Source organism: Corythoichthys intestinalis, chromosome 3, assembly GCF_030265065.1.
Source record: "Corythoichthys intestinalis isolate RoL2023-P3 chromosome 3, ASM3026506v1, whole genome shotgun sequence".
Classification (NCBI taxonomy): domain Eukaryota; kingdom Metazoa; phylum Chordata; class Actinopteri; order Syngnathiformes; family Syngnathidae; genus Corythoichthys; species Corythoichthys intestinalis.
The window spans coordinates 67,161,753-67,183,602 of record NC_080397.1 but is presented as its reverse complement, the minus strand read 5'-3'; the positions used below and the strand labels follow the sequence as shown (position 1 = coordinate 67,183,602).

Below are 21,850 nucleotides of genomic sequence, written 5' to 3'. Positions count from 1 at the left end.
ACGCAACCCTTCCAGATTCTTTATTTTACCCATAGCAACGCCCTTGACAACAAAAATGCTTTTCTTCGACAATCTTCGGAAATCTTCGGAAATGACGTCACAGAGAACTGCGAGGGAAGTCCGCCATAGAACAGCATTGTTGCATTGCTTTTCGGTAAGATGCCACGGTGGTGTGTGGCGATGTATTGTTTTCAATTTAAAGAGGGTTTTATGAGTGGCCAAAGGATAGCAGGGCACGTAAATTGACATCTTTCGTTCGCACGAAGCGAATGAATTTCACGCCATCATCGAGTATTGTTCTCTGCTACAAACACTTCGAAGATGCCTGCTTCCTCAACCGGTCTGCTTATGATCAAGGATTTGCAAAAAAGTGTGATTTTTGGATAGATGACTGATGACTTTGTCAAAGCAGAGCTGCCAACTGTTGTGGAATGAACAGTAGAAGGTAGCGACGTCAGCCGAATGGTAACTCGAGGCAAAAAACCCGATCATGTTGTGAAATGAACAGTAGAAGCTAACTCGTGGCAATCCTCGATCATAGTTGTATTGAGTTCATTTTGCCTACACTTATAAATTCGTCAAAACTTTTCTTTTATCCCAGGCAATAGTAGGTGATTTATTTACCTGACATGTTTCGGTGAACACTTCCGGCTTTGTCAGAGGGTCCGAAGGCGGAAGTGTTCGCCGGAACATGTCAGGTAAATAAAAGCTAACGTCGCTAGCTTCTACTGTTCATTCCACAACATGATCGGGGATTCATCAAAACTTGTTCTTTTATCCCAGGCAATAGTAGGTGGTTTATTTACCTGACATGCTTCAAATCATGAAAATAATAACAGCCTACCAATCTTGTAATCTCGATGTGTCTTGTCTCCATTCCATGTCAGGTAGTCTGGGCACATTGTTTGCATCCTAAATAGCGTTCTGGCTAATACATGTACGGTCCAACATAAAATTCCAACCTCCTCCTCTTCCTCCAACTCTTCAAAGACTTGGATCTCCTCACTTTCGCTCGATCTATCGCTTATATCGCTGTTTGAATCATTGTTTGAAGGGCTTTGTATGGCGGCCGCATGGAGCGCTGCCATCGCTGTTCTCGGTGTGACGTGTCTTTTCCGGGTTCGTTCCCTTTCAGGCTCGAACTTCGGAAACGCAATTATTTTGTCAAATATACAACATATAAATTTTTCATGCTTTATTTGTTGGACAATGTTTAATTACTTTGTGATCCTATCTGGCATTTTATGAAATTACTTTACATTTGGTCTTTAAAGTCTTGGGGTGGCACACCATAACTAAAAACCATAATTTCAGGTTTTCATTATATTGTTGCAGTAAAAAGGTCAGGGGAAAACTATCAGAAAGACTGAAGGACACAGCTACTAATATACTTTGGTGTATTGTGTAATATTTGATGTTACTAATGATTTAATGTGCATAGTCTATAACTGTCAAGTAAACATTTTGAGTTCTACAACAATTCTGTTTATTGTGGTATGTATATATTAAGCATAAGGTGTACATTCAGCAATACAAAATAAATGCATTCATTTGGGATAAAATGCAAAGCTGATGCTACAACAATCTAACGATATACTGGCAAGTGGGGTGGCCAACAAATTTATAGCGGGGGCCGTGGCCACCCCCTGGTGGCGCCACTGGATCCTGATTATTTTGATTCAAGTGTGTTGGAGGAGGGAGACATGGAAAACACGACAGGAAAAGTGGCACCGAGGTCCGGATTTAGTGAACCCTGACCTACACTAAGTCCTTAATAAATACTGCTGTTACTATTGCAAAAAGCAATTACAAAGAGCAAAACAAATACATTATGAATAAGAATCGGAATAATAATAATACCTGTAATAATGTAACGCACCCGGGGGCTAACGGCAGAGAGAGAGAGAGAGAGTGCAGTTGAGATATTACTTCCAGTTTTAACCTCCTGTTGTTTCGGGCACTTGGCCTGTTGTATTGCACAAGTTCTGAAATGAATGATTAAAAACCTGACGAAGCTGGCGATCTCTTTGGCGATCGTTGTCACCTTTACTTAAAAAAACATGCTATTCAAGGTTTGCCCAAAATGACGCTTCTACCCATTTTAGGTATGCAAAGTTCACTTTTTAATCAGACGTGCACATATTTTGATCACCACACACAGTACAGCCTTTTAAGCCAGCGCTGTCATCGGTACCACCTTTACTGTACATTTGAGTAATGAGTGCGTACATAAAATAATTGGTCTCTAAAGGCAGAGGTAACATATCATGCCATAGCTTTAGAAGGTGTGAAACTGGGGAATACAGATGTGTTCGGTTGCCTGGGATGAGGTGAGAACTTCACGCTCAGCTGTTCCAGTTAATATTTTGCTTTCCCTTTGTTTAACCTAGTACAGTGGGTGCCACAAAAATCCTTTTTCACATCGCTTCCGGTCCTCTGCATGTTTTGTTAACTCCAGCCATTGAATATTTCCTAATCAGTTCACTTTGTCTCTTACCTTGCCAATCCATTTACAGCATCCTTCTATAGATATATCGCTCCTCTGGTCATATCCAAAATATCTCCAAACCTTTCAGTCAATGTTTTTCCAATTAGGTCATTCCTGATCGTGCCCATTCTTGTCACATCAAAAAAAGATTCCCAGCATCTCTATTTCTGCCACGTCTAGCTCTGCCTATGGTTTTTCCTGGCCTTGCTGGCTGCGTTTACACGTGGGCAGTGTTGTTGATCTTACTTTTAAAAAAGTAATTAGTTAGTTACAAATTACAAATTCTCCCAAAAAGTAATTGATTCGGTTACCTCATTGTAAGAGTAATTAGCTACTCAGCAAACTTTTTTTTTTTTCATGTTACACACATGATTACATTATACATTCTAGAATCTTTCACATTAAAAATGTTTATGTTAGCTGATTGAATTATAATTTCCCCGAATATAAGGCGCACCCGTGTATAACACGCACCCCAAATTAACTTGTAAAATCTAGGGAATTATTCTACCCGTGTATAACGCGCACCCTAATTTTAGCACCAATAAATAGAAGAATACAAGAAAACAGCTCGTGTACAGATATAGAAATGTCATTTTACTGACTGGTGAAACACAGCACAAGCATAGCACATTGGTAGTTGAAAACATTACAGTAAACCAGTACTTCTCAAATAGTGGGGCGCGCCCCCCTGGGGGGGCGCAGAGCGATGCCAGGGGGGGCGCGTGTGACCTCGGGGAACATGTTTTTGTTTTTGTTTTTTTTTCTTCCGTACTGGAATAAAGTGTACTTGCGCATCCACTCAGTGGGTGGCAGTGGCGCTCTCATTTTCAGAGTGCGTGCAGTATTTTTGAACTAAGGAAGAGCACTCATCACACAGAAAACAAATATGAAGAGCAGTGCGCCGCCGCCGTTTTCGAAAGCCGTTTTCCGACCGGACTCACTCACGCAGCGACCCACTGTCTTGTCCGGTTCTCACGCCGCCGCCCGATAAGTGCCATTTTCGGCTTGGGATCGTCACGACGACCGCCCTCACCTACGGTTCTACCTCGGCCGCCGAGAATGCGCTTTGTTCGTGCCGTTTGCCTTTTAGCTTTGACTTTTAATACTGTGGGTGATGAGGAAAGACTGTTTACTGTGTCTAAAAATAATTATAGCGGACCGCCAGAAGCCAAATCAATTAAGACGCCACTTAAAGACATTCGACCCCAATCTCATTGATAAGCCGCTTGATTGTTTTTCAGCGAAAACGTGCCGAATATTGCCAACAATTGTCCTGCTTTGTCAGTGTTATATCAGTAAACCAGTGAGCATTGTTAGCATGTTCATTGCAAAATGACTCCACACCATTGCAAAGGAGGTAATACTGAGTGTGAGCAGCAAAAATAAAAACTGTCCTTCTGTCCAAGGACAATCTTTTTTTCCTTTATTCATTTTTGTTTTTTTCGGTCAAATTTTTTGGCATATTGTCCTCATGAGTGAATGTTTCTAATCAATTTGAATTTGTTATTATTTACTGATTTTATTACATTTTATTTTTCTGTATCAAATGGTCAAAAATGTACCTTGAGTGTATTTTTACAGTTTGAATGTGACTTTTTTTTTTTTTTTTTTTTTAATTCAGGCAAATTGATGCACGTCAAGTCTTCTCTGTTACAAACAAAACAATGTTAATAAAGTTATACTTTATTATAAGTTGATCTGTTACTTTTTTTCTTTATTAGGAAAAAAAGGACACAATATTAGGCAGATGCGTATTTATAATAGTAATTTTATAGACAAATAATACTATTTACAGTGGCGGCAGAGAGTTTGGGGGGGCGCGAAACATTTACGTCTTGCTTGGGGGGGGCGTAGCAGAAAATAATTGAGAAGCACTGCAGTAAACTGACAATATGTACGGCAATATGATCTGTTAACTTCTTGAACTTACCAGAATCCAGGAGAAAACAAAACAGATGCGACTTTTTTTTTAAAGGCAGCTGTATAACTTGCTCGTTTCATCATGATGAAGAAATGTTTCCTCCATGGATTGATGCGGTAAAATGAAAGGGAGTACGTAAGTCGGAAATCCGAGAGAGCTCATCGCTGTCGACACGACAGTAACAATAGGAACTATTGTTATTTGGGTTTGAGTTTCCCGAGGGACAGATATAACTGACGGACACAGGAAGTCTGTGCTGTGTTATGTTTGTTATGGTCCCAGTTGCGGAGCTGACGTTGACTCAAGTCAGTTCAAGAAACTAAATTTTGTGCTGTATGAAGAGTGAAAAAAAACAGATTTTAACACAGACTAAATCATTCGGGCGATCAGAATGAAGTATTACCGAAACAAAATAGTGACGTCACATACCGTAATGGTCGGCAACGGATCGCCGTATACATTTCTTCAACACAACATGGTCGTGTCAATAAAAAAAAAAAATTGGTTTTTATTAGGGCTGTCAAAATTATCGCGTTAACGGGCGTTAATTAATTTTTTAAATTAATCACGTTAAAATATTTGACACAATTAACGCAGATGTCCCGCTCAGACAGATTTAAATGACAGTACAGTAAAATGCTCACTTGTGTTTTATGGAGTTTTGCTGCCCTCTGCTGGCGCTTGGGTGTGACTGATTTTATAGGCTTCAGCACCCATTACATTGTGTAAGTAATTATTGACATCAACAATGGCGGGCTACCAGTTTATTTTTTGATTGAAAATTTTACAAATTTTATTGAAACGAAAACATTAAAAGGGGTTTTAATATAAAATTTCTACAACTTGTACTAACATTTTTCTTTTAAGAACTACAAGTCCCTCTATCCATGGATTGCTTTAACAGAATGTTAATAATGTTAATGCCATCTTGTTGATTTATTGTTATAATAAACAAATACAGTCCTTATTAGAGGTGTGCAAAATTTCCGATTCTTAGATTATTCGTGATTCGGCCGTGGAAGATTCGAGAACGATTCACAAACATCCAAATTCCGATTATTGAAATATGCCAAGTAAAGCGGAAGTACAACACACTCAGCGCGCCGCGCGGTCAATGAGGAACTGAGCGAGAGTAGCTAAACATCATGCTTCTCATTACCCGGCCCATCGGGTAATGCCAATGCTCAACTCACGGCTCTAGCTCAACTCATGCCACAAGATGATAAAAAACACAACAACATACCTGACTGCTGCCGAAAAGCTGCTACAAAGTACATCCACATAATGTTTCGGTAGATATCATTTATATAGGACTAGATGCAATATAGATTCGGTAGCGTTAGCGGCACTCCTACAAAAAGCTAGATGCAGTACACTTCCCTGCAAGGCTGTTGTAGCGAACCTTCCAAGCAAACCTAATTAACTTTTTATCTAAAATACTCCTAAATCTGTAAAATATTGACTTGAATTTATCTTTAAAATAGTTTTACAACTTTCACATGCCGAAAGTAGACAAAAGGGAAATTATGGAATAACGGGAGCAATTTTAACAACTTTAACGGTTGATTCACAACATTAAATTAATTGAATGTAGTTTAAAGCTGCTGATACAGAATGGGGACTGGAGTTTTTTATTTACTGTTATTTTTGTATATTTGTTTACTGCTATATGTTAACTTGATACTGAAATAGTAGTTTGGTTTAGCCTGAGTGTATTTTTGAACAATTTTGGAACTAATGTACAAAACATTAAAAAAAAAAAAAAAAAAAATGGGAGGGGGGGGGCATCAATAATCGTTTACTAATCGAATCGGAGCCTCTGAATCGTAATCGTAATCGAATCGTTAGGTGCCCAAAGATTCCCAGCTCTAGTCCTTATGTACCGTATGTTGAATGTATATATCTAGGGCTGTCCCAAACGACTAATTTTCTCCCGATTAGTCAGCCGACTATTTTTACGATTAGTCGACTAATCTAATAATTTTAAAAAAACATTTTTTTTTGTTTTTTTTGTTTTGTTTACTAATTTAGCAATGACATTTTTGTTGACGCTTATCAATTCACAAAAAACATATTGGAACACTTAAATTATTTATTAAAGTACAAATAAACACGTAAATAACAATAATAAATCACAAATAAAAAATGAGTTCAAATGCTGATAGAATTAACTAGTGTAGCATCCCGATTGAAAAGATGGTCTCTTAAACTGATGGTTTACAACTTTTATTCCATCCTTGATGTAATCACACCGTAAGAGCTACGGTGCACACAAATAAAACAACACAATTAGAAAGTAATGAAAACTTTTCACCTTTTTCCTTTTAAAACCTATTTATATATCAATGAATTGCCTATATGAATTGCCTTTACCTTAATTTATTACCTTATCATTGACAATGTCTCCCTTGAGTGCAATCACTGTATATACTGTATATATTTATGACCTTTTAACCTTATATAATTTTCTATACCATAAAATAAACCATAACATGAAATAAACCTTTCAGTTAGCATTAAGAACAATACTAATAGCACTTATAGGCCCATTGTCAATGAAACATTATTATTTAGTAAGGCGACAGCACCCTATGGTGTACAAAAAAAGAAAAAAAATTTTTTTTACAAACGGTGACGGCGCTTGAGGTGTTTATTCACGGCCGACGTGCAGCCAAGCTTGGCATTGAAGAGACAGGACAGACGAGTACCCTCCTTTGTTTCTTTGAAATAAGTCAATGCTTTTGACACTCTGGTGCGCTTTTTAGGCTTTGTGCCGCTTTCCCCGCTTGCATACAGAGCATCCGACATTCTGAACTTTCCGCGCATATATTTTTTTAACCCTTCATTAACCGTCGACGGGATGTTGTGCTCGTCGACGGATTTACGTAATCGATGGCGTCGACTATGTCGACTAGTCGGGACAGCTCTATATATATCCATCTTGTGTCTTATCTTTCCATTGCAACAATAATTTACAGAAAAATATGGCATATTTTAGAGATGGTTTGAATTGCGATTAATTACGATTAATTAATTTTTAAGCTGTAATTAACTCGATTAAAAATTTTAATCGTTTGACAGCCCTAGTTTTTATATATGTATAATACTGTATATATTTGTGTCTCCATCCATGTAGCCGTGTATGATGCGCACCATGATTTTACAAGTTGATTTCTGGGGAAAAAAGTACACGTTATATTCAGGAAATTACGGTTAACTGATTTTTTTCATTTAAAAAAAAAAAAAAACGGTCAATTTTTACATTAAAAATCACCTCTATAAATAAGAGTGTAATGGTATAAGAAACTTTCAAATACTGAGAAGGGAAAAAAGCCTTTTTGTTTTTCCCGTTGTGCTGAACCCGCACCACACCGCGACACCTGTTCCGGGGTACGTATTAAACTGTGACTATATATCGTCACATCCCTAATATATATAAATATATTTTTCAATATGCAGGTGAGGCGGCACGGTGGCTGAGTGGTTAGCACGTCTGCCTCACAGTTCTGAGATCAAGGGTTCAATCCCAGGCTTCGGCCTTCCTGTGTGGAGTTTGCATGTTCTCCCCGTGCCTGCGTGGATTTCCTCCGGGAACTCCGGTTTCCTCCCACATCCCAAAAACATGCATGGTAGGCTGATTGAACACTCTAAATTGTCCGTAGGTGTGAGTGTGTGCGTGAATGGTTGTGTGTCTCCTTGTGCCCTGCGATTGGCTGGCAACCAATTCAGGGTGTCCCCTGCCTACTGCCTGAAGTTAGCTGGGATAGGCTCCAGCACCTCCGCGACCCTCGTGAGGAATAAGCGGCATGGAAAATGAATGAATGAATGAATATGCAGGTGAAGCTCTGCATCAGTGCATCTCCTGCATCTTTGGTCTTTGCTGTAGTTGTTTTGATTACAAAAAAAAAAAAAAAAAGTACATGACACAAGGTTCACGGATACGTTAGTCAAGAAAAGTTTAGGGCAAGTGACTTTTTGGTTACAAAAAATGTATATACCGTAATTTTCTGACAAAAATTATGACATGACACTATCATGGGCATTATTGAATGGTTATGACAGATGTCATTAAGCGTCATCTGGCAAATTGTCATTAACTCCATTTATGTCCAGTTTGGATCTTTTACATCCATTAAAAAGTTAGATCATTTCCTGTATGACACTAAATGGCATATGTTGTAAGCAATCATTCATGGTGATGACCGTGTCATGTCATAATTATGATTGGCCGCTGTGAAATAAAGTGTTACCAAATACAATAACTGACAATTAATAAAACTGCAAAAGTAACTGAAGAAATATTTAGCACAGAACACGAATTTCATCTGTAGTGCTGCAATACATGCTAGGAGACCTGTTGGACAACAACAGTGTTGACAGCAGATGGCAGCAGAGGGTGATTGTCTCCCCCAAGGGAGCAGTGATGACCAAATGAAGCTTCTGGAACGCGAATGCTATGCTAACGCTCCGAGCCACCTAGCCAATCATCATGGCTCTTTTCAATGGCGTCACCATCCCCTCCTGCTCTGCTTACTCCAAATCACTTGAACTTGAACTCCTGCACCTTCGCCACTTCTGCTTGTAACCTCAGCATTCCGCCGGCCTCTCTGAATAATACATGAACGTCACAATGAAATATTGATGTTAAATGATTAACTTCCCACTCTTTAATATTACTGAGGTGAATTGAGTTCATGTAAGAACACTTTATGTGTAATTAAACTGCTTTAAGAACTACATTTATTTTGTTACACCACTGAATTTAAATGAAATATATCAATGCTTCCTTTAGGAAGACATGGAACAGATGGAAGAAAGAGAAAAAGAGCAGAAGCAACAGGAAGCCCACAAAAAGATATTTGAGGGCTTGAAGTTTTTCCTCAACAGAGAAGTACCCAGAGAGTCTCTGGCATTTGTCATCAGGTGAGTCGGAACGACAGCATGGACACTCAAGTCACAATAAAAGCTAACTAACGCACTCCTATTGCAATGATGCGACTTTCATGACTGGTTTCAATATTTGCAGGTGTTTTGGTGGTGTGGTGTCCTGGGACAGCTCTGTATGCATTGGAAGCACATATGATGTGACTGACGAGACTATCACACATCAGATTGTTGACAGACCAAGTGTTGCCACGCAGTACATCAACAGGTAAAGCATATGCAGGTGTTCTCACAGCAGGGATTTATTTTATTTTATTATTATTTTTTTTTTTAACTTGTTCCACCATCCGAAACCGGCCGTTTCGGTCTAAATTTGTCAGGCTCGCATGTTTTCTCCATACAATCGGTTCACAATGACAGCACACACACATGCTGGATCGCGTACGTACTAGAGCTGTCCCGACTAGTCGACGTTAGCGATGACTTAAATGCGTCGACTGTTAATGAAGGGTTAAAAAAATATATGCGTGGAAAGTTGAGAATGGTGGGTACTCGGAATGCAAGCTGGGAAAGCGGCAAAAAAAATAAATAAATAAAAATAAAAAAGCGCACCAGAGTGGCTAAAACACAACTTATTTCAACGAAACAAAGGAGGGTACACTGTTGTCTCCTGTCTCTTCGATGCGAAGCTTGCATACCAGGCTGCACGTCGGCCGTGAATGAACACCTAAAGCGCCTTCACTCAGTTTTAATTTTGGAAGATGACAGGAGACAACAAACTGGCAGATCGTGAAGTCCAATTAACTAAAGAACGACATTTTTTTATTGAAGTTGCTAAGCCTGTCGCGATATGCAATAAGTCCATTTATCGCATGTTAAATAAAAATGAGGACTGTAATTTTCACGGCTGCGTTTTATCATCGCGTGCGTGTACACGTGCATGTTGATGGCACATGAGACTCCAGTTCCTTTCACAGATGGTTATTGGTCATCAACATGCTGTAGAATTAGTTCAGTGCGGTTAAAAGTAGTGATGCACGATAATGCATTTTTCAACAGATACCGATAACCGATAATTTCCTCCTCATTCCAACCGATAACCGATAATGTCAAGCCGATAATTCTATTAAAAGATTTATGTAAAATTTTAAAGTATACAGAAATGAAAATATTACTGTGCAAAAATATAATTTATTGCTCTTTTTTTTCAACACAATGTATGAACAAGTCGTCAATTCAAACATCTAAATAATGACAGATTGTCTGACATTGTGTAATGGTAAACCTTTGGCAACAATTACTTAGAGTAAATACCTAAGTTGCACAAAAATGCGTTTAAAAGTAAGCCATTCCTAACATATATAACATTAATCCGCTGCAAAACACACCTCCTTAAAACTAGTCAGTTTTAAGTGTAAATCTATTGGCAATAAGTGAAATTATCTGCCATCGCTTCAAGTGTATTTCTCTCAGATTTCTTAGAAGAAAAATAGCTAGCTGAAAATAATAACAGCCTTGTTTTAAGCAATACATTATTATACTTAATCCTAAAAAAAAAAAAAAAAAAACTTGAAGGAAAGATTTTGAATAATATTTGTGGCTACAGAATATTGATTTAAGAATTTGATTATCTACTGTGACTGTAATTGAGCAAAGAAATAAGTTAAATAATTTGAAAAGTGATTGCTAATGTTATATGCTTTGTTGCACACTGTGAAAATGATTACCTCAAAAGAGCGAGATGTCATGTACCCATTCTGCAGCGCTTTGTTTACATTTGCGGCTTTCACGACATTTGCGTTACAGCAGCTAAACTGCTACACGGCAGTACTATTTGGACGGAGTTTGCGCTCGCATCCGTGTGCGTGTTGTTTTGTGCCTGAGTTTTATTAAGCCGAAAATAAAGGCAGCGTTACAAAGTCATCTGACCGCTCGTCATTTCACATTCTGAATGCATTATTGACTGGCTGACTTCGTTTTCTCTATGTTTAAATTATCTTATAACCACTGTGCCGTCATGATAAGCTTGCTTACCGGACATCACTTTTTCATGAAGAATGGTGGTCGTATAAACTGCATTATTTCTTTTATCCAGGGCTTTGGTTCTCGTGTCATTAAGGTAAAAAAAAAAAAACTGTGTCTCGTCTCGGCGGGCAGCTACATTCGTACCGGATAATCCGCCCGCCCGCCCCGGCCGGTTCGCCGCGGCGTATTCGGGTCCTGGCTCTGCTCGCACGCCGTGGGGGAACGCTCGAGAAACCGGGGTGTTCGCCGGAGGTCCAGAGGCCGGGGAACCTATGGCGAGGCGGCGGCGGCCTGCCGGACTGGCCAAAGCGGCGGGCTCCGTCGGAATTTACCACCCGCCTTGGGCTGCATTCCCAAACAGCCCGACTCTGTATCGTCACAAGCCCTGTAGTTTAGCTTAGTGTTTACAATAGCTTTAGCATTCCTGCTAGCAGCAGCCTCGTATATGTTCCAAAATTCTTTGTGATGCAGTTTTAAATGGCTGCTGGGTTAGTGGTTTTGAATGAGGACGCGTTCTTTCTGCCTCGTGGAACTTGTAGGGTACATGTTTCGCAGATGGCGAGAGCGTCGTTTTTTTTAGTAACAGCCGCCATAATATTCAACTACTTCTTGTCTTGTAACTCCGCCTCCTCAACCCCTCCTCCCTCAGGGGCTTCAGAGAGGGGAGGGGTTGAGGAGGCGGCGTGCTGAATTCTTCGGTTGAGCACATTTGGAGGCAAAATCAAGTATATAATTATCGGATTGCATTATCGGTTGAATTTTTTTATTATCTGGATCATCTGTGTGACGTCATAATTGCCATTATCGGCCGATAATTATCGGTGACCGATATTATCGTGTATCTTTAGTTAAAAGGTGACATTTGAAACATGAAAAATTGCTGGTTAGCAGCATTTGCAAACGAAAAAAATTAATGAAAATGGATTACTGACACCACATGCAATTACAGAAAGAGCTTTTTTTGCGGCGTGTAAAGCTTACAATTAGCGGTTTAGCGAACGTACTTCCAGTGAACATTTCGAAATAAAATAATGTCATGTTCAACATATAAGTAACGATTTCTGGAGGTAATCTCACATACTTCAAAATTTAGATTCTACACTAAGAATAGCTTTAAAATTACCCCCTTTATGAAAAATCTGATTGGCAATGAATAATTATAATTATTATAATACTATAATATTAATGCTAGTTTTTTTTGTGTAAGAATTGTTTTGAATCATGTTGGAAATGCGAGGTCAGTGTTCTGAATCTGTTTACATTATTCTTTTGCACTCAATGAAATATTTCTCATCATCATCGGTATCATTGACAATTACAAAATATGATATGATTTGCCCGAAGGAAGGAACCTATCAGCATTTGACCTCATTGTTTATTTGTGATTTATTTTATTTATGTGTTTATTTGTACTTTAATAAAAAATTTAAGTATTCCAAAATGTTTTTGCGAATTGATAATTGCCAACAAAAATTTAATTACAACATCAGGAAAAAATAGAGTAAATTGACTATTCAATTAATCATTAAAAATAGTTAGGGGTGTGCCATCTCAGGCACCCCACGATTTTACGACGTTATTGAACGATGATCGCGGTTATCATGATTGTCGATGCATCCTACATTACTAATTAATAAAGTAGCCAAACAAATTTATGTCCATAATTTATTTAAAATACTCTAATGATTCAACCGGAACGATGGAAACATGCCCATATGACACAAAAAGCTGCCCTGTTTTTTAAAAATCTTTTATTTATTTATTTTTTACAAGAAAGTGCAAAAACATTAAGCATTTTAAAGGGAGTACTTATTTCTTTCAACAATACAATATAATTTACACAGGTGGAATGAATTCCACATTTTCTGGAAACAAAGTGTCTTTAGAAATAAGACTTCTTTTAACCAATGTACTTTGTTTTCACAGATTTCTGTACTATTTTGCATGTTTGTAGTGTTACCACTGTACTTAATCATGGTTTTACATGTTCTCCATATGAAATACACGTTAGCGAATTAGCTAATTAGCTTAGCGCTCGGCGCTAACTATTAACATCTCAAAAACAACAACAATAAAGGCTAAACAGTACAAGAGGGTTCGTGTACTCACCTCTTATAGACGCACACAGGTCTATGCAACACACTCAGGACATTTTTCAATTGACATGACTTGAAACTACTGCTGGACACCTGAAAGACAAGAAGCAACTCTATCTCTCTCTTCCCCTCTCGCTCTTAAAAATAACAGAAGCGTGACCGCCTGGTCCCTGCGTGTCTCATACACAAATGTTTTTTCCAGTCTTTTGAAAAGGAGTAAATCTCTCGCTCACTAACTGGCAGCATCCATCATAACATTGTGCGTCCATTAAAGGTGTCCGAGGGGCAGACGTGTCTTAAATTTCCTTCCGCTACGAGCGGATGTTATAAAGTTATTAGGGAAAATCAGCGTTTTTGAACCTTTATGAATCGTAATCGAATTGTCACGTGTCGAAACGCGATGCATCTTGTAATTTACTTTTTGGAACTCCCTTTAAAAAAAACCTGCAGACTAATCGGGAGAAAAATTGTTTGGGACAGGCCTAGTCCATACTACTACTAGGCTACTACAAAGACAGCATCCTATTTCACCTACAGTTCATGTTTTTGTATTGGAAATAAAAGCGGCCATGTATTAAAATGCAAATCCCCGCTACTAGAAGGCGCAGTGACACTCAGAACACATTTGAAAAATAAAAGGGCCAATAAACCTAGGTTTAGCACCCCCTTTTCACAACACTAAAATAAATGGCACATGAATATCCAACAGCGCTCTGGACGGCGGCAGCTCAACAGCAACAACAAACAAAAATATGGCTACAATGCAAGCCTTACGTAACTTTGTCTACACACTGCTTACTTCAACCGCACTTCATGTTGTTCTGTCTAAACGGGAAGTCCGTAGCAGAAAATGTCAAAGAGGGCGCTGCCCATGTTTCGCTCAGGAAACTTGTCTATTAGCATTTTTGTGAATGCACAAGCAGAAGAAGTCTTCAACACTGCCTGACATTTCAATACCGTGCCATTTCAGGTACTACATCCAGCCCCAGTGGGTGTACGACTGTGTCAATGCCAAAATACTCCTTCCTGTGGAGGACTATTTCATGGGAGTCACTCTTCCACCTCACCTATCTCCATTTGTGGTGGAGCAGGAGGGAGACTATGTGCCTCCAGAAAAACTTAAGATAATGGCGTTGCAAAGGGGAGAGAATCTTGGTAAGGCGTGTGCTATTTGTTGTTTGAAGGCTAAAACTATGAACTGTTATTTTCGGACTATAACCCTCTACTTTTTCCCCTTATTTTTAATCCTGCTGCTAAATGTCCAGTGCGGCTTATTTGTTGATTTATTTGGGTTAATAGGTAACACTTTATTTGACAGCGGTGTCACAAGACAATCATAATTATGACCAGTGTTTTCACGGATTACTTAAAAACGTAATTTAATTACTGATTACACCTCAAAAAAGTAATCTAGTTACTTTACTGATTATTATCAAAGTAACTAAGTTACTTTAAAAGTAACTTATCAGTTACTTTTTACCAATTTTTCTCCTTTTGCTGCCTCAACATAAAAAAATCAGGAAAAATGTCATCGCGAGTTTTTCACATAAGGCTTAATCTTTGAGTTAGCGGGGGTTTAATTAGTCGATGGAGTTGATTTTAACCACCATTGACCATTCCGGAGCCCTACAACTAACAAATAACTGACAAACTGCACGAAATTTGTTTAAATAAAGTCCAACGACTAATTAACCCCCTCCCTAACTCCAAGATTAAACCTAATGTGAAAAATTCTGAACTTCCCCTTTGAAATAAAGACCTAGCTGTTAAAATGTTGTCTATAAAAGTTGTAAAGCAATAAAACAACAAAAATTGATGAAATGAACAAAAATCCTACAAGGTGCAGTTTTCATAATGGGTCAAAATCATTTTTCGAACAGATGATGTGACTAGCACCTTGGAGACTATCCTTTGCTTAGCCAAAACTACACCAGAGGAGTCAAGATGGATATTTAGAATTTCTTTAAACTTAAGCTTTCAAACACTACCAACAACTTGAACAGTTGATTGAACTCGAACAGTATCAAGGTGTGTGTGTGTGTGTGTGTGTGTGTGTGTGTGTGTGTGTGTGTGTGTGTGTGTATATATATATGGCGGAAAACACAGACAAGACTGAAAAAGCAGTTTCTGCTCTTGCACTCCTCTTTAAAAGAAACTGCTGTATTTTAAGCTAAAACAACTGTTGTGTTTGATAAAACAATATGTCTATATGCTGCCATAGCAGATTCATGGCACATTAAGCCCCCGAACTATTTTTAATTTGTCAGTTTTACCCTAAAAACCCCCGTTTACAGACGTCGCGCAACCGCTTTTGTTTCAACCCAGCCATAAAACAAAGGTAATTAATTATATTTATTATTCAAAATGTCTGTCGTTTTTAGCTTAAAATCATTCATTGATGTCTCATATTTCGTTTAAAAAAAAAAAAAAAAAAGACTTTAAAAAATTATTCACTCACATATTTTAAACTTTTAAACAAATTATGTCACAATGAAAAAAATGGCGTCTGTAAAAAAGTCACGGATATCTACCTCATAACTATGGCTTAATTGTATTTTTTTGCTACTGTCGCATTTTCTCCAATATGTTAGATGATAAATGATCCCCAAAAAAAAAAAGTTGAAAAAAAAAAAGTTTAAAAGGGTAAATATATGAAAAAGAAAATCTCGACCACTCCTTGATGTCTGCGATTTCTGCATCGTGACCCTTGTTATATTACCATGTTTCACCCATAAAATCCCCCAAAAATCCAGCTGTGACCATTCACAGCTGTCTTGACACTTAGTGATACATGCTACATGGAGTTTTTGGATCGAAACAAAGTAGGTACGCGATAATATCTCTTTAAAGTCATGGCGTCTGTAATTCTGTTCTCACGTGCTCTCACCTCCAGATAGGGTTTTGCTGTTTAAAAAATATATTTAAAAAAAAAAAAAAATGTCCTCCTGCTCAAAATTTCTCTTCCCCCAGAAATTTGAGATTTTAAGCTTTCCAATGATGCATATCGGACAATTTTGAAAGTTGGCTAAATTGGGGGTCCCAGAGCGGAACTTCAAGTCACCTGAGTGTTTTCTGCCATACATATATATATATATATATACAGTATTGGCCAAAAGTTTGGAGATACCTCAAAGGTGGATACTTTGAAGAATGTAGAATACTAAACCTGTTTTCAGTTTTCACTTTTTTTGCCATTCCACATATTTGTTCATAGTTATGTCTTCAGTGAGAATTTACAATAGTAGTGAAAATATATAAAACGCAAACATTATGACTTGTGTCGAAACTTTTGACTTTTGTTTCAGTCTTCAACATGCTTCTCTACCCAGTCCCACAAATGTAAAACTCCGCCTATGATTACAAACTCTAACTATAAAATGTACATAATTACATATAATATAAAGGCTGGTTAAAAACTGGAGAAGTGCTGGCTGTCTCGTAACCTGTCGGCTTTGTTTCTAGTTTTTTTTCGCGACGCATTGTGCTGTAATTCCAAGTACTTCCTTGTTGAATTGGATATTGAGTATATAGCGGTCGACAGTCTTTCTGAGCCAGCGCATAGTTTGCAACGCACGGAGATATTTTTATCATCTTTACTGGATGGATATGTGAAGTAATAGCTGTATCTCCAGTGAGCAAATTCAGCCGTTTGTTGTATCTCTCCGGCTCCTTTACTGTTAGCATCCAGGCTATGTGGCAGACTGCGCCCACACAGCATGGTAATACACGTGACCCGTTTTTTTCCCGATGAGAAAACGTGAGATATGATGTCACTCCCAAACTCAAGAGAAGTATTTTCTATTCAAATGTTCTTCGTACATGACTACAGTATTCTTCATTCTACATACAGTATGAAGCAACAACAAAATAGTAACTAGAGCTGTCCCGACTAGTCGACATAATCGATGACGTAAATCCGTCGACGAGCACAACATCCCGTCGACGGTTAATTTAGGGTTAAAAAAATATATGCTTGGAAAGTTCAGAATGTCGGACGCTTGGTATGCAAAGCGGCACAAAGCCAAAAAAGCACACCAGAAAGTCCAAAACATTGACTTATTTTTAAAGAAACAAAGGAGGGTACACTGTTTTGTTCGGTCTCTTCAATGCCAAGCTTGGCTGCACGTCGGCCGTGAATGATAACGACAGGAGATTGTAAGTCCATTTAACTAACTAATGACATGTTTTATTAAAGTTGCTAAGCCTGTCGCGATATGCAATGAGTCCATTTATCGCATGGTAAATGAAAATGAGGGCAGTCATTTTCACGGCTTTGTTTTATCGCTGCGAGCGCGTGCGTTCATTTGTACGTGCGTCCTGATGGCATATGAGACTCAAGTTCTTTTCGCTCATCAACACGCTGTTGAATTAAAGTTCAGACATTCAAAATAAGAAAACACATCTATATTAAACACTATTTACATTAGCATTGCTACATTGAGGTGAATGGGGAAAAAAGACGACCTACTTTAGGCGGCTATAAAACAGGCAGCCTTCTCCAAAACTTGCAGTTAAAAGGTGACACTTCAAACATGAAAAATCGCTGGTTAACAGCATTTGCAAAAGGAAAAAAATCTATTACTGACACCACATGCAATCACTAAAAGTGCTTTTCTGCAGAGTGTAAAGCTTAAATTAGCGGTTTAGCGAATGTACTTCTGGTGAACATTTCAAAATAAAAGCACGTCATGTTCGTCATGTAAATAACGATTTCTGGAGTTAATCCCACATACTTCAGATTCTACACTAAGTACCTTTAAAATGACACCCTTTATGAAAAGTCTGATTGGCAATGAATAATTATTATAATACTATTATATATAGTATTACAGTACATTTATAATATTAATGCTAGGTATTTTTTTAAGAATTGTTTTGAATCATGTTAGAAAGGTGAAGTCGGTGTTCTGAATCTGTTTACATTCCATTCTTTAGCACAAGTTAATTCTATCAGCATTTGAAGTCATTGTTTATTTGTGATTTATTTTTGTTATTTATCTCTTTATTTGTACTTCAATAAAGAATTTAAGTGTTCCAAAATGTTTTTGTGAATTGATGAGCGGCAACAAAAATTTAATTGCTAAATTAGTAAAAACAACCCCCCCCAAAAAAATTTTTTTTTTAAATTATAAGATTAGTCGACTAATCGTAAAAATAGTTGGCTGACTAATTGGGAGAAAATTAGTCGTTTGGGACAGCCCTAATAGTAACGCACAGGCACTGAGGAAACTAATCAGATGACTGGCTTGGAAAAATGAACGCGATAGATTGCTCGTTATTGAAAGAAAGTAATCAGATTACAGTTACTGACAGCACTGATTATGACATGGCACTATCATGGGCATTACTGAATTCTTGACAGAAGTCATTCAGTTTCATACGGCAAATCATGTCACTGCCTCCATTTATGTCCAGCTCGACTCTTTCATATCCATTCAAAAGTGAGATAATTTGCCAGATAAACACTAAACATTTGTTATCAGCATTCATTTAATGCTCATGGCGGTTTCATGTCATAATTATGATGGTCTTATCACAGTCTTATGGTGTCGACGTCAAATAAAGTGTTACCAAAGACCATAACTAGCAATTAATGATACAACTGAAACAATAACTGAAGAAATAGTTTGCACAGAACATGAATTTTGATTATTTACATCTGTAGCGCTGCAATGCATGCTAAGAGGCATGTTGGACAACAACAGTATTGACAGTAGGTGGCAGCAGAGGTTGACTGCCTCCCCCAAGGGAGCAGTGATGACAAATGAAGCTTCTGGAAACATTGAAGCTTTGCAGCCAATTGGTGGTTCATTTAGTCCTATAACAGTCGTATGATACCGCTGTCAAATAAAGTGTTACCAATGAATATCTTTTGTTTTAAATATCCCATAATACAGTGAGGAAAGGTGTGGCTTATCTTTGAACAAATGTCGTTTTCCTGTCAAATTTGGTGGGTGCGGCTTAGGTGCGCCTTGTAGTGCGAAAATTATGGTAATTACGATTAGTAGTACTTGTGCCTCAATACTTTTTTTTTTCTCCTCCAATAGCCCAACAGAATGAGGAAGAGGAGAGTGAAGAAGACGAGGATGAAGAAGAGGAAGCTGAGGAGGAAGACAAGGTAGAAGAAAATAAACTGAAGAAGATGGAGCAGCAAAGATCCCATCCCAAGGTTTGTGACATCTGTTAAAATCGCCTCTCACCTGCCGTTTAAGAAGTAATTAAAGATCAAATTCACATTAAAAAGGTCAAAGTGACCCCTGGAAAGTTGAAAGTGGAAGATCCAGTTCAGCGAGAGCAACAGCAGAAAGCAGAGGAGAAGCGACTGGCCATCATGATGATGAAGAAGAAAGACAAGTATCTCTACGACAAGATCATGTTCGGAAAGAAGAGAAAAGTCCGAGAGGTTCGTTCCATTTCGATTCGGTTTAGATTTCTGTCACGCTACGTCTGTTTGCTCTGATAAGTCTCACATTTCTAACATACAATGCATTATTTACAGTGCCAGCCCTCTTATCATTATCGTGCGGGAATGTTAAACACTTTAAGTGCAGGTCTTTCTTAAAGAATGTTAAGGCCATGCGACCTCTGAGTCTTTGTGCTCATTGGGCATTTTTGTCCTTTTTACAGGCTAACAAGCTGGCTGCCAAGAGGAAAGCTCACGATGACATTGAAAAGGCAAAGAAGAAAAAGCCCCGAAAATGAAATGTAATAATTCAAGATTTCAGGTGCCATGCACTGACATGCAATCGGTTCACTGTGAGCAAGTCACGTGACTGTGGATGTGTCAGTGTGATTATTGTACATGTGATTATTCAAATACTTTTACACTCAACACTGAACAATGCAAAATCGTTGTAATTACCAGGCAAGATCTAATTCAATAAAATTTAGTATTCGAGGTGCTTCTATTTGTTTCTTCACACAAAACTTTAGTACGACATTAGGGGTGTGCAGTCTTATGCACCCCACGATTCGATTCGATTGATTTAGGGTGCTACGATTCGATTTTTGAACGATTTTGGTATTGACGATGATCACGGTTATCGCAATTATCGATGCATCGTACATTACTGATTAATAAAGTAGCAAAACATTTATGTCCATTATTTATTTAAAATATCTTAATGATTCAACAGGAACGATGGAAACATGCCCATACAACAAAAGCTGCCCTTAAGCTGTTTTTTAATTTATTTTTTACAAGAAAGTGCAAAAGCATTAACCATTTTAACTAGAGATGTCCCGATCCGATATTTGGATCGGATCGGACGCCGATATGGGCAAAAAAATGCACATCGGTATCGGATCGGAACACAGGAAAAATTCCGATCCAGACCTCCGATCCAGTTTTTTTTTTTTTTTACAGTCCGGTCCTGGTTTTCCAGCGCACCAATTTACATAATCCATTCCAGTTTTTGCTTCGGTTTCCCTAAAATCTGGTCCGCATTTTATGGCACACCTTCAACACACTACATTTACATTACCGTCTCCCAATTTACCGAGAGACTTTATCGGTAAAAATGTCTGCTGTGTGGGATCATTTCACCTTAAAGGACGACAAAGACGAAGAGGCAGAGAGCAACATATGCCACAATAAAGTCAAGCGTAGTGTAGTAAGTAGTAAGCTGTAAGAAGTTTTAATACAACCAACCTAATCAAGCATTTAGCGAAATACCACCACAAACAATATGAGGAGTATGTTAGGAAAACCGAAGACAAAAACAAAAGGTCCTACGCAACTAACACTGGCAGAAACTTGCTATGCGTGACCAACTGGCGCTCGACAGTCCCAAAGCCCAGGGAATAACAAGAGTCATTGCCGAAGAATTCATTCTGGATGACGAGCCATTATCTCTCAGGAGTAAAGACCTTCCAACACTTTTGCTGCATTCCAGAGAAGTGGGAAGTCTGATTTATCCCACTCGGATGGTACCAGTTCCGACCTCAAAGCGTTCCAAGCAAATGTAAACAACAAAGATGGCTGATCACGACGAGGTTTTTTTTATTTTGGCCATCCAAAGACATTTTGACCTCCAGCGAACCTGCCTTCCTATAAGCGATCAAATAGTAGAGGAAAAACCACGGCTGCATTATAGCCCACACTGTAAACTGCCTTTTTTTAGTTACATCCTTTGCTGATCGTCAATATCAAAACATAGCACAAGAAAGATAACTCACTGTATGAGAAAAAAATACATGGCGTCTCAAATAAACTTGATTTACTTCATTATTGTGTTATCATTCCATACGTTTTCTTGAGCGCCATTTTGTCCAGTGACGTCAGATTGAAACAACTTGGAAGTCAGGGTAGTTATTTTTTCTCCGGCTTCGCGACTTGGACCTCCCAGTTCGAGTGGCGTTCCAATGATATTTTCCGAGTCGGAGGTCGGAAAAGTTCGACATCCCACTTTTCTGGAACGCAGCATTAGAACC

At 38.3% G+C, this 21,850-nt stretch overlaps 1 protein-coding gene across 1 annotated transcript in view; it reads left to right on the top strand.

Annotated features, from left to right (window-relative positions):
* LOC130913733 (pescadillo homolog) overlaps positions 1–20,315 on the top strand; it is a 29,525-nt gene extending 9,210 nt beyond the window's left edge. Inside the window, exons 10-15 of the mRNA XM_057832551.1 lie at positions 9,205–9,335; positions 9,439–9,564; positions 14,388–14,572; positions 19,465–19,586; positions 19,662–19,820; positions 20,045–20,315. Of these exons, the coding sequence (XP_057688534.1) occupies positions 9,205–9,335; positions 9,439–9,564; positions 14,388–14,572; positions 19,465–19,586; positions 19,662–19,820; positions 20,045–20,119 (798 nt within the window). The 3' untranslated portion in view covers positions 20,120–20,315. The remainder of the gene's footprint in view (positions 1–9,204; positions 9,336–9,438; positions 9,565–14,387; positions 14,573–19,464; positions 19,587–19,661; positions 19,821–20,044) is intronic.
* Positions 20,316–21,850: the final 1,535 nt, after the last annotated feature.